Raw genomic sequence first — 13,427 nt, forward strand, 5'->3', positions numbered from 1 at the left:
ACGGCATCCGTGTTGATAAGATCATATTGCCCATCCGGTTGAAGCTGAAACGGGACATTTGGCTGTATAATCATATTTTTTCCTCTGAATTTTTGTTGTTTTTCAAAACCTCTCACCAGTAAGTCGAAGGAGCGAGGCTTTGTCGGTCGTGTTTTCTGTGTGTGTAAGCGAGTAGTCTTGCTCTTCGCCCACCAAAGATTGTGAATGACTGATAAGAGGGCTCACTCAGTTCAGGTAATTCTATTGTTAAATAAACACGCTCATAAGCACAAACACACGGACAAAGCAGTTTATCGATGACGGCAAAATATTTAGACTTAATTTTCAGTTATTGTTCGATTAACTTATTGACTAATGGTCCAGGTCTCGTCACCATTAAAATGTTTTGAAGGGGTGTTTGCTATTAGCCTACTGGCTGCCTCCACTGCAGCACACACACAAACTTGCTGTTTCCTTAAATACTTTTGATTGGCTAGGAGGCAAAGGACGCAAGGCTCAACAATTCTGATTGGCCAACATGTCTGTCACTCAAATGCCGGTGACTGCGGAGGAAAAAACAAACCTAGGCCTCTTGCTGTTGTTAATTGCACTAATTAAAACTCAATGTCATTTTAATGTTGATTATTCGTGCAGCCCTAATGTTTAGTTCAACAACTGTGGCACTTCTCCCGCGTGTTGCATTGAAATCATTTGTTTGACAATATACACGAGAGGCAAAGTGTATGATTGCGGCATGCCAGGTCGCTGAGAGAAAGTGCACACATTTAGGGTGTTGTTTCGAATCGCTGGGCATTGTGTCAAAGGCTGGATTTGTATGGTTACTACTGTCAAGTGAAAATGTCAAAATCTCTGCGTGGAAGAGGAATTTTTACATCAAGACTGTTGAGAAATGTCTATAAAGTTAGTCTTTTTTAGGATCGTGAGGTACCATCAGAGCTGTAACAGAGGCTGGACGACCTTTGCGTGCAAGGGAATGTCACTATATTGACGTTCAATATCCGACAGTTCTCCAGCTCTGTGTTGGCGTCCAATAGTTGCTTTTGGGACAAGTATTTAATACATCACGCCAGACGCCAACTACGTGATTGCAGGATGCTGCGTAGTGGGTTCTGTGTAAAAGGCACAGATAAGAATACAAACTATTTTGCACCTAAAGAGTGCTAAAATGATGCCAGTACATTTGGTGGTCAACAATTTGACCCTAAAACTGATTCTCATTATTTCGTATGGGAAAATGTTTTTTTTTAAAAAAACAGGAGGTTAAGCAGCATCCTGGAATGGAGGTTGCATTGTACAACAAAATTAAGCGTGTGCAGGAATGGAACACGCAGTCAGGGGATGTGGAAAGAAATTCACTGTGGCAATTTCACAGGGTTTGGCAAATCGCTCTGCAGCCACCTACATGGCTCAGAAGCACCAGATGGCCTTACATTTCCCTGCTGTCAATGAAGCCAACGGCGGCTAGAAAAAGTAGCACGGTAGCACGAGCCGAGCGCATGGAAATGTGTGAGAATGGCAGTGAGCGCGTTCCACAGGGCCCTGTGTTGCTGAAGGCACCGATCGATAGAGTGAGTAAATAAAATGCACTAAGCCGGTGTAACCCCGCGAGTTAAAAAGAGAGAAGACGGCCCTGTCTGTACTGCACATGAATCCCAGAGGCGCGCTCGACATGCACACGTTCATGCTGCAGTCTGATGCTAAACGTAACATCACAAGTGTGTTAAATTAAAGCGCAACGCCTCTGTGCGGATATGTCAGTCAGGTCTCGCTTTTGTTATCAAAATATCAGTTGTCTCTTTGGTAGCAGATGCTGTCAGCTAAAAGCACCACAAAAAATAATGTAAAATATGGACCCTCACGGGCACAGAACTGAGGGTAAAATCATGTATTAGCACACAGCCCAGGTTCACGACAGGTGAAGCTGAGACAACAAAGGAAGGGGGAAGGAGTAAGGGAAAAAAATAAAGGGCGACTGGAGGAATTTAATGAACATCCCCAGTGGGAGTGACAGGGGGACTATCTGCAGGCATCAAGGCCTGCCTGCAGCCCAGAAAAATGATTTCAGAAGCTGCAGAAATCCGAAGGGATCTACTGCCAGACTGAATATGCCTCCAGGCCAGTGCATGAAAGGGTTAGAGAGCAGGTTGCGAGCTCGTTTCTGTCGGGGTGCCTCGTTTTAGACTCGGCTGAGTCCGCCTGTATAGATGAGGCAGTGTGTACCTGGAAGCGCATTTTAATTGTTAAGTAACCTAAGTCAAGAGAAGCTAGTTTTTTCCCTCGTTTTTGACATTTTATCAAAAATGTCCGCAGAGCTGGTCTTCCCATTTTATAAGAGCTTCACCGGCTCATCCACCCAGACAGTTTATCTGTTTAGTTCTTCAGGTGGACACCACGTATTTACCTTTCAACAAGTCTTGACAGTGGCTCATGGAAGCCGTGTCCAGCACCCCAAATCCGGGGTAAAACAAGCTGCCCTCAGGTCCGGGCTGGCTAAAGCTGGCCGCCGTACCCGCCGCACTCATGCTCCCCCAGGCTCGCTTACCTAGAACCCCACTGTGCTCGATGGGGTACTCCAGCAGGGAGGTGGGTGCCAGGGCGTAGGGGTAATCATAAGGGGTGGTGTAGATGAGCCCACCGTCGGGCGTGGGCGGCACCAGAGTGGGGGTGCCATTGGGTAGCATGGCAGCCATCTGTGAGGGCCGGATGAGGTTCATGATTGGGCCCCCGGCAGGAGTTGGGGGCCGTAGCGCCTGGTGAGGCAACATCTGACCTGTGGGCGTCGCTATGAGGCGGGGTCCCTGAGCGGCTGCTGCCGCCGCTGCAAGAGAGAACGCAAGGGTGGCTGCCATAAGCAAGAGAGCGAAGGACAGAAGAAGAAAGAAGACAGAAGACAAGAGATAAAGCATAGTGGCGTTGGTCATTATCACAGATGAACAGTGAAGGGTGAAAATACAAAAGGAGGAAAAGAAGAAAGGTGGCAGGGAGAGAGGAGGGGAGGGGGCAAAAGGGAAAATTAGTCCATGCAATGATCATGGTGGTGGACCACATAAAGCAAACATAGCAAAAACAAAAATAACCCCTCACACCAAAACATCCCAATGCAAAGCATACAAAATCACCTTGGCAGATCATCTACAGGAAATAAGAGCAGGGCAGACATCAACACACAGCAACCTAAAGTGAACTGTTGGACTGCAGAGGTGACACAGCAATAGGCCAATAAGGGTGTAGGGATTGCATGGAATGTTCACCATTTACAGTTCATTTTAAGTTGCTGTATTAATTAGGGATGCACCAATCATTTAAATCAACAATATCCAAACTTTTCCCAGTGTGGACTGCATATAACCTTGAAAGATATTGCAATTGTTCCACTTTCTCATTATCAAACGCTGAACTAATCCAGTGTAGGTTAAAATATGCTAAGCGGTTAACGCCATTTCAAGAAAAAGCAGCTGACCTCCACTTTTTGTTAGGGATACAGACATTGAATCTCGATTTACGAGTGCATCTATTTGCGACGTTTTGGGTTTTAGAACATTTACATTGTGGCAAATATGCCTGTGTGCGAACTACGTCTTGGCGTACAAATACTTCATTCATTAATTTTGCTGGCCGATTGAAGCAACCGGGGGCTGCAATTTCAGCATCACTTCCTGTACACGCGGGTACGCCCAGAGGCGGGGCACCGTACATCACATCCTGTACACGCGAAGCAACCATTTCGATTAATTATTAATGCAGCTTTATTTTATGTATATTGATACAGTTTTAAATATTTTTTTCATTTCACTAAATAAGCGTTTAATCACTTGCAACTTTAAAAAATAACAATTCATTTGGAATAAGAAACCGTTAAATTAACTCCCACAATTATTAATTAAATATATAAATATATATATATATATATATATATATATATATATATATATATATATATATATATATATATATATATATATATATATATATATATATATATATATATGGTGGTCAAAAGTTTACATACACTTGTAAAGAATATAATGTGCTGGCTGTCTTGAGTTTCCAATCATTTCTACAACTCTTATTTTTTTGTGAGTGATTGGAGCACATACTTGTTGTCACAAAAACATTCATGAAGTTTGGTTCTTTTATGAATTTATTATGGGTCTACTGAAAATGTGACCAAATCTGCTGGGTCAAAATGTATGTAAACTTTTATATATATATATATATATATATATATATATATATATATATATATATATATATATATATATATATATATATATATATCATATACACATACATACAGTACATGCATATACATACATACATACACACACGCACGCACGCACACAAATAGTGTCTATAAAGCGGGCAGATTTTTACTAAAATAGGAACGTTTGTCGAGGCTCGCAACAATTATTTATGTTTACATTGATTCTCATGGGGAACTCTGCTTCATTACACAAACTTTTCGGTTTACGAACCACGTTTAAGAACCAATCAAAAATCGAAGTTTCACCGTAGTAGGATTTTTTTTATTTGACCGTAATCATCCATCACAACGGTTCTGCTGTTGTGTGTGTTGCATTCATTATTATAATATCATTTAATACAATATTTAAAAAAAGGCTGCGGACAACAAATGTCTCCTGCACTGGACGTTGTACACATTTGACATAAACTTATTAATAATCAACACAAGAATTATATATTCAAAGAAATCATACAAAATTAGAATTCATAGGTCAGACTTGTGCCTGAATAAACTGGTGCATCCCTAATAAAATGCTTACAAACATAATTTTCCCTGCTTTGGCGCGTGCTCCATTGACAAGCTTCCCAGCAAGTAACGTCAATCAAATGCTACCGACATAGTGGTTAAATGACGTTACTGTTAGGGATGGGCATCATTATTGGTTTTGTCTTGCAAAATGGAGTGCACTACTGGGCAGAAACCAGCAGAGGCACTGTTGATTCTACTGAATAGGAAGAAATCAGCTACGGAAATTGGACCTACATTCATACAATAGCAAGAAAACTGAGAGATGCTCTCATCTCGCTAATAATTCAATCCAATTTAATGTACGCTCATCCCTAATTGCTGTTATTTGACTATATGGGCAAATATTTCTAAACATTTAACAGTAAACTTCAGTGATAAAAAACACTATCAAAGCGCAGACTTTGGTTATTAGCATGGTTATTTGATCTTTGGATGATTCCTCCTTGAGCAGATGGGTGAACTAGCTTGCTGACATGCAGAATTGAGCACAGTGAGCTCCAGTGGTGTGTGCTGCAAAGTTAAGATTCTGCAAAGAGCAAGTTGATAACCAAGCGTCTGCATCTGTATTGCAAAGTGGGGAGGTGGAAAAGCTGGATGTGGAGAGGGGCGAAGTGGTGCATGAAAGGGAAAGGATAATGGAGGTTCTCCTACTAGTTCATGATTGTAGAGTAGGTAAACACAAATTATTTGGTCAGCTTGAGAGAGGTGGTCACACATTCGATGAGGACATGTACACAGCGCATCTGGCTAAATGCTGATTTCATGGAGGTAAACACTGTTAGTTAATGAGAAAAGCAGCTAAATAAACGTCAATAAATGTGGAGCATGCAGGTAAATGATGGGTCCTATAATGTGACGAGCTGTGTACATTAGTGGTGTTAATCGTAGATCACTTACGAGCTTTGATGTTGTTGTCTCTGTATGTTCCGTTGAGAATGGCCAACTCCATTAGCTGGATCTTCTTCAAATTGTCTTCACCCTCTGCCTGTGAAGAAGAACAAAACTAATGTCAATATATTTATTGAAAATACAGCACTCATATGTCACAAGTACACATTTCTGAGGCACTTTTGCTTTGGAGAATTTGTATCTATAAGTCAAAAGTAGAGGTGGGAAAATAATAGATCCTCCAATGCATCATAATTAGAACGTGGGCAATTCAATCGATGGACACATGTCCAAACATTGATTATTAACGTATGTTGAATAAAGTAATACATAGTAAAGCATTCTAAAATGTTAATGCTAATTAATGCTAATGTTCTATAAACATTAGTTTATGTTTGGTTCTAACTAACCAAGGGAGAAATATTAGCTAACACTGTATTAACATTAAGTGTGAGCTGGGCTGTACCAACCGAGCCACGATGCCCCAAAGTAGAGGACAAGCTATGCAAGTGGTGAAACAAAAGAAAAAAATGCTTTCTACACTTCAACAGAAGGCTAATAGGAACCACATTACAGCAGAAAGTAACCAGCAAAAAATAGGAAATTAGCAAGTAGATTAATAAATTAGGAGACAATAATATCTACACAGTAAGACAAACACGTCTGTCAGCCCTTAATGGCGGAGCGGCTGGCTCGTGGCTACTGCTTCTAGCCAATGGCTCGGACTGGGGGGGGGGGGGGGGGGGGGGGGGGGGAACTTCCAGGACAAAGATGGTAAGTGACGTGTGTTGTGGGGGTGAAAGGTTGCGTGTGTTTCTGCGGTGACAGTGAGAAATGGGGATTAGGCTTGTTGTACTGGCGTGCTGCATTTTGTGAGAAAAAGAGAGATACTGGGACTGTCTGAGCCTTCATTCCTTGGAGTGTTATCATATGATGAAGCAGATAGATGACACACGTCTTTAAGCCGCTAATTTATAACGACTCGGACAAAAGTGTCTGAACATTCTGTGGTTGCAGAAGGCACAACAAATAAGGGATGCATGTTCTACTACAGTTTTCACGGATTTAGTTTTCCATATTTACGTCTGCTGTGCGCACTAATCCAAAAAACAAAAACGACGCAATATTGCATACGCAGTAGCCAAAGTATGATTCTTGTAGAGATTAAAAAATTAAATGTAGTACATTTAGAATATTTAGTAATAATATACAATATATTAAAAATATACAGTATAATAATATTAATGTCTAAATAATCGATTTATAATCAAATTGTAGCCCCTGAATTGTAATCATAATCGAATCGTGAGGTGCCCGAAGATTCCAACCTCTGCTAATAAGCAACTACAATTTTTTTGATACTTAGTTATATTGGCAAATGTCATGTTTCACATTGCAATATTGTTCAATTAAGGACACTTATTACATACGTCTAGCTTGTGTGCTATTGTATGCTCAACTGTTGTGTAGCTACTAGCTCCTCACAGCCTATAACCTACGATGTTTATCTTTAGTAAATGACTTCACTAAAATACAATAAAAGACCAACCTTGTGTGCTTTTTGGAGCTCATTATTTGGCTTATTATTTAGCTGTTAACTGGCTGCCGGGCTTTGCACAAGTAAATGCGCTGCAGGTAGTAGGGCTGTGAATCTTTGGGCACCACACGTATCAATTCGGTTCGATTCTTGGGGTAACAAATCGATGCATAATTAATTCTCAATTAAAAACGATTCTTGATTCAAAATAAATACCTTTTAATAACATTGGGTGCGGGGTTCTATGGTTAACTACATTCCATTAATAAAAATGATAGACAGATCTGATCAATTTCTATTTTACTTAAAAGAAAACGGGTTTTGTTGAATAAAATGCTACCCCAACATTTAATAAAGTCCAAGACAAATAAGGCAACAAGAAATGTATCCCACACTTCTCTTTTCTAATGTAAATTTGTACAGCAGATATGGGCATCTACATCAACAACATGATTGCCTGAGCGGCTGGACAGGAAAGGTATTAAAACAAAACAAAAAACATTTTTATTGATTTTTTATTTTTTTGAATCACTTAAGAATCGTTACAAATAAGAATTGTGAATAATTGAGGGAAAAAAATGTTTTACACCTCTAGCACAGTGGTTCTCAACCTTTTTTCAGTGATGTACCCCCTGTGAATTTTTTTTTAATTCAAGTACCCCCTAATCAGAGCAAAGCATTTTTGGTTGAAAAAAAAAGAGATAAAGAAGTAAAATACAGCACTATGTCATCAGTTTATGATTTATTAAATTGTATAACAGTGCAAAATATTGCTCATTTGTAGTGGTCTTTCTTGAACTATTTGGAAAAAAAGATAGGTTTTTATTTATATTTATAAAGGATTTTTGAATTGTTGCTATTTTTAGAATATTAAAAAAAAAAATCACACGTACCCCTTGGCATACCTTCAAGTACCCCCAGGGGTACGCGTACCCCCATTTGAGAACCACTGCTCTAGCAGGTAGGCTTGTATCTAAGTGCTATTATCTGAGGTTTTGGGTAAAAGCCATTAAAATATGATACCGTATTTTTCGGACTATAAGTCGCTCCGGAGTATACATCGCACCGGCCCAAAATGCACAATAAAGAAGGAAAAAAACATATATACGTCGCACTGGAGTATAAGTCGCATTTTTGGGGGAAATTTATTTGATAAAATCCAAAACCAAAAATAGACATTTAAAAGGCAATTTAAAATAAATAAAGAATAGTGAACAACAGGCTGAATAAGTGTACGTTATATGACGCATAAATAACCAACTGAGAACGTGCCTATGGCGTCACATTAGTACCAAAAATCCAAGCGCGTAAAAAACGTTATCGCGCGCTGATTCTCCACTTCGCGCGCGCGCTGTGCCTTTCTGCGCGCGCGCTGTGCCTTTCTGCGCGCGCTCTGTCTCGGTCTGCGCGCGCGCGCTCTGTCTCGGTCTGCGCGCGCGCGCTCTGTCTCGGTCTGCGCGCGCGCGCTCTGTCTCGGTCTGCGCGCGCGCGCTCTGTCTCGGTCTGCGCGCGCGCGCTCTGTCTCGGTCTGCGCGCGCGCGCTCTGTCTCGGTCTGCGCGCGCGCGCTCTGTCTCGGTCTGTGCGCTGTCATGTTTCATTTTGGTACTTTGGGGGCGGGCATGCTTAGACCGCCCCTTCTTTCTGATTGGCTTTGAGCAATCAGAAGTATAGCAGGGCGGGTCATCGTCAATATGTATCAAGATTTACGGAGGAAGAAGTGGATAAAAAATTTTTGGCTGGAAAAGAGGTAAGTTATTGTACTGGTTTGGAGTGATTGTAAGGGTACTATTACTAAAAATAATAATAATACATTTTTATTTATAAAGCACTTTTCATACATTTAAAATGCAGCTCAAAGTGCTTTACATAGTTAAAAACAAAATGAGAAATAACACCCACACCCCATGAAGAAAATAAACAAACAACAACAACAATAATAATAATAACAACACAATGACAATAGCCAATCACAGGAACCCTCTGAACGTGGAGATCCAGAGGGCTCTTTGAGGAAACACTAGATGATCAAATAAATGGATTAAAAATAATTAAAATACACATCAGGTAAAAGTCCAAAAATAATATGAAATAAGATAAGATATAATCAAACATAAAAATAAACTACAATATGAAAAACTATAAAATAAAATAAAATACAATAAAAACTGAAATATAAATATAATAAGACCACATAAAAATAGGCTAAGATATGATAAAGCATAAAAATAAGCTAAGATATGATCAAACATAAAAATAACTAATACTAATAGAATAATCCTGCACATTGGTCCTAATATTTGTGTAGGAAAGTGGTTTTTGAATTCGAGCAATGTAATCTGAAAGATGTTTAAAATATCAACAATTAATGTTAATATTTTTGAAACAATATACTTCTCATAACATGAGTATCTGTGTGCATGAGAGAGTGTAAAGAAAAGCATTGCTATAGTTTCACTTCATCTGCCTTTTTTTACAACCTACTTGAAGTTGTATTTTTCTTTTTTTTTTTCAAAGCCAATCAGAAAGAAGGGGCGGTCTAAGCATGCCCGCCCCCAAAGTACCAAAATGAAACATGACAGCGCACAGACCGAGACAGCGCGCGCGCGCAGAAAGGCACCGCGCGCACACAAGAAGGCGCCGCGCGCGCGCACAAAGGCACCATGCGCGTGCAAAAAGGTGTCGCGCGCGCGCACGAAGTGGAGAATCAGCGCGCGATAACAGTTTTTACTCGCTTGGATTTTTGGTACTAATGTGACGCCATACGTGCCTGGTATGTTAACGCAACACATTATGGCAAGAGTCATTCAAATAACTAAAACATATAGAACATGCTCTACCTTTACCAAACAATCTGTCACTCCCGATCGCTAAATCCGATGAAATCTTCCTCCCTGGTGTCGCCTCTGGTATGTCCTTTCTTTCTGCAGCTCGATTGCCGTTCCCTGCTGCATATTTCACTACGTCCAGCTTGTAATCTGCAGTATATGATTTCCTTTTCGGTGCCATTTTTGTTCAGTCCTTCTCAGTTTTTATAAGTTACCGCCAATGTTGATGTGATCCATTTTAATAGCTACGGCAGTAGCATATAGCAGTTAGCATCCCATGACCCACAATGCACTTCTGCCATGACCCTCCCCCGCCAAATTCTTATTGGTTGACGTGTGAGTGACGATTGCTGCCATTTGCTTAGTCTCTTACGCGAATGAGATAAATAATATTATTTGATATTTTACGGTAATGTGTTAATAATTTCACACATAAGTCGCTCCGGAGTATACGTCGCACCCACGGCCAAACTATGAAAAAAACTGCGATTTATAATCCGATAAATACGGTACTTATTTGTGCCGATATCAATATCGGATCAATACACCCCTACTTACATACAACAGTTTATGTAATTATTGTTAATCCTCCCGAGAGTCCACTGAACGTCCAACCCTATCACACCATTTCCACCAGGGCACATTGCAAGCAAGGAAAAACAATCTCTATGACAACCATTTTACAAAACTACTTGTGTGGGAGTGTTAAAAAAAAATACAATAAAAAGCAATGCTAGGTCACACTTGACATCTCTTCACAGGCCTACTCTCAAATTAAGGATTGGTTCCTAGGTCAGATTTTGTTGGCTCATATGTATTTTAGACGATATAAGTTTTCCTGACGATAGAGCTTTTAATACAATTGTCATATTGTGATAATGCATGTTGACACATTCAAGCTGTGTCCCCCATATTTGACAGTGACAAGCGAACAATCGTGTACTTAACCACTGTAGCATTCTCGCTAGTTAGCTAGCAGCTAACGTCCCTCTACAGTATGAGGCTACTTCTAAATCCCTAGGTTTATGATTATCACCGGAGGGCAATAGCTAACCATGCTACATTACACACTGTAGGAGGATATACTAACAGTTAACCACTAAGATACAGCTCTTGGATGTACACACAGGTGGGGGAATCGATACAAATATCGACAGTAACAATAGATCAGTATACTGTATGGTTTATACTACAGTAGTCAGATAAAAAAAATGTTATTGTCCAAAAATCGTTAAGTCATTTTTGTTATTGTTTACAAACACAGGAAGGACTCAGGGCAAAAAACAAAAGTTTTAATCTGAGCCATTTCTAGAAAATTATTTAAATATTTAATTGATATTTTACACCACCATCCTGTGTATTTATCTGAGTGTAATTGGGTTAAAAAATCTAATCATTCATTGATCTTGATGTTAAGTAGCAGCGTACACAAATTTGTGGTATTGCCTAAAACTAATGTAAAGTAAACACAAGAATAAGTGCTTTTCACATTTTAACATAATTGTGAATAAAACCATGTTACAGCAGAAAGTAAGCAAATATTAACAGTACGGTATATTAATAAGTACAGTAATAAAAGTTTTGAGAAAAATTGAAATGACACAATATGCTATTGCATAAGTCAGCAGCCAAATTAGGAGCCTTTGTAACCCGTTTTGAAATGCTTCTATTATTTATACACCATATAAAATATTTTGATATAGATTGTAGGTCATATCGCCAATCCCTAATGTATTTGTTAATGTAATGGCAACACATGATGCATTGTAGTTAGTTCAGGTTGCAACCATTTTTCTAATTTGGGTCTAGGAAAAGCCTGAATTAGCTAAACTGATTAGCATTGGCTGTTAAGTGTTGTTGTCCTTGCTTGTTGTTCAGTTTTGTTGTTAAAAGCGCACAGAGACATTGAGTGTGGCGATGCATATTCATAATCCATATCAGAATGATAATTACAGTCATTTCCTTGGCTCCCTTGTGCGCAATCAAACACGCAATAACCAAAGCCCGGGTAGCGTCAGTCCCAATCAATTAACGTTTGGGTAAATAAATACAAAAGCACCCGCCACTTTCATTACTGCTAAATTGGGGGACCGGAATTATTCACGGAAAGCAATTAACATATCTTCCCCCTCCCATTCAACTAAAACGCCCACTCGCACCCTCCTACCTGCTTCCTACCTGCTTGTTCCTCAAACTCCATTTCTCCTAAAGCTACTGAACACTCAATAACTGTGTTGACATAGAAGGCTTTTCCAAGGCTGTATGTCTTAATTTAAGCAGGGGTCAGGGTGGATTACTCTTGAAAATGGAGGCCGCAAAGACGCTTAGATGACCCTGGGGGTGATCTATTGACTTATTCCGACTTTTCAACAAATAGCTGGTAAAAAGAAGGCAATAGGCTAATAAAATAGTGCAAAAAACAGAGAGACTCTTGCACCATGTATGTGCAATTACTACATTCCTCCCTATGCAAAAGAGGCCACATTTGCATAAAAACACATGTCGTGTCACAGTAACACGTAATAAAAAGGAGAAGCGACAACTACAGTTAATTCTCGGACTCGCAAACGGTTCGGTAAGAGTCTGCCACTCTACTGAGGCGACAATAAGCAAGGACAGGGCTGAGGGAATAAATAAAGTTGAAGAGTTACAAAGCCGTCCCCCAAGAGACTCCTATTGAAGACAGCTACACACAGAGATAAAAAGAAATGCAAGGTTAAAAGGGAACTGCAATTTTTTGGGAATTTTTCCTATCATTCAAAATCATGAGAGACAATGTATTTTTTTGCATTATAAGTCGTAAATAAAAGTCAGCTTACAATGGAGTCAATGAGAGGTCCTCTATTCTACCAACAAACCCCTCTAAATAACCATGCAAAAACCACCAACAATACTCCATTTACATTTTGTGACCTGAATTTGAACCAAGTATTAGTGATAGTGTAACACAGACTAACTTTTTTTTACAGGCACATTGTCACAGAGAGCAAACTAGCTTGTTACTGCTATATTGATACTGCTTTATTGCCTAGGAGCTTTAAACGTGAATATATCAACATCCCATCAGACGACATCCAAGTGACAGCAGACATTGTAGAGTCAGTGATGTTTTATTATGTTTGTTGGCTCTCATGAAGTCTGCAGTGAGTACTAATCAGTGATGTTGTCGATAAAAACCTTAATGGATGTGTTTGCATGTTTTCTTAAAGGACTTTATAGGCAGAATTGAGCGACTCATTGGCTCCATTGTAAGCGGACTTTGCATAAAAAAAGAAAAACATTTGTCGTCTGTCTTACATAAAGATTGTGAATGATAGGAAAAATTCCTCAAAAAGTGCAGTTCCCCTTTAAGGTAGAGGGAAACATAAATAAACGTACGGTAATCGGTGTGTATTTAGTAAG

General features: G+C 39.6%; 1 protein-coding gene across 6 annotated transcripts in view; it reads right to left on the bottom strand.

The window, feature by feature from the left end:
- The window catches only part of qkia (QKI, KH domain containing, RNA binding a), a 131,079-nt gene that overhangs the window by 8,354 nt on the left and 109,298 nt on the right, over window positions 1–13,427 (bottom strand). For 2 of the 6 annotated variants that reach the window (XM_062041469.1, XM_062041464.1), the window contains exons 5-6: window positions 5,672–5,759; window positions 2,402–2,842 (exon numbers count right to left, since the gene is read on the bottom strand). In XM_062041469.1, coding sequence (XP_061897453.1) covers window positions 2,402–2,842; window positions 5,672–5,759 — 529 coding nt within the window. The remainder of the gene's footprint in view (window positions 1–2,401; window positions 2,843–5,671; window positions 5,760–13,427) is intronic. The other 4 variants (XM_062041470.1, XM_062041467.1, XM_062041466.1 and 1 more) reach the window with 3 other exon arrangements.

Source organism: Entelurus aequoreus, linkage group LG03 (genome assembly GCF_033978785.1).
Source record: "Entelurus aequoreus isolate RoL-2023_Sb linkage group LG03, RoL_Eaeq_v1.1, whole genome shotgun sequence".
In the NCBI taxonomy this organism is placed as follows: domain Eukaryota; kingdom Metazoa; phylum Chordata; class Actinopteri; order Syngnathiformes; family Syngnathidae; genus Entelurus; species Entelurus aequoreus.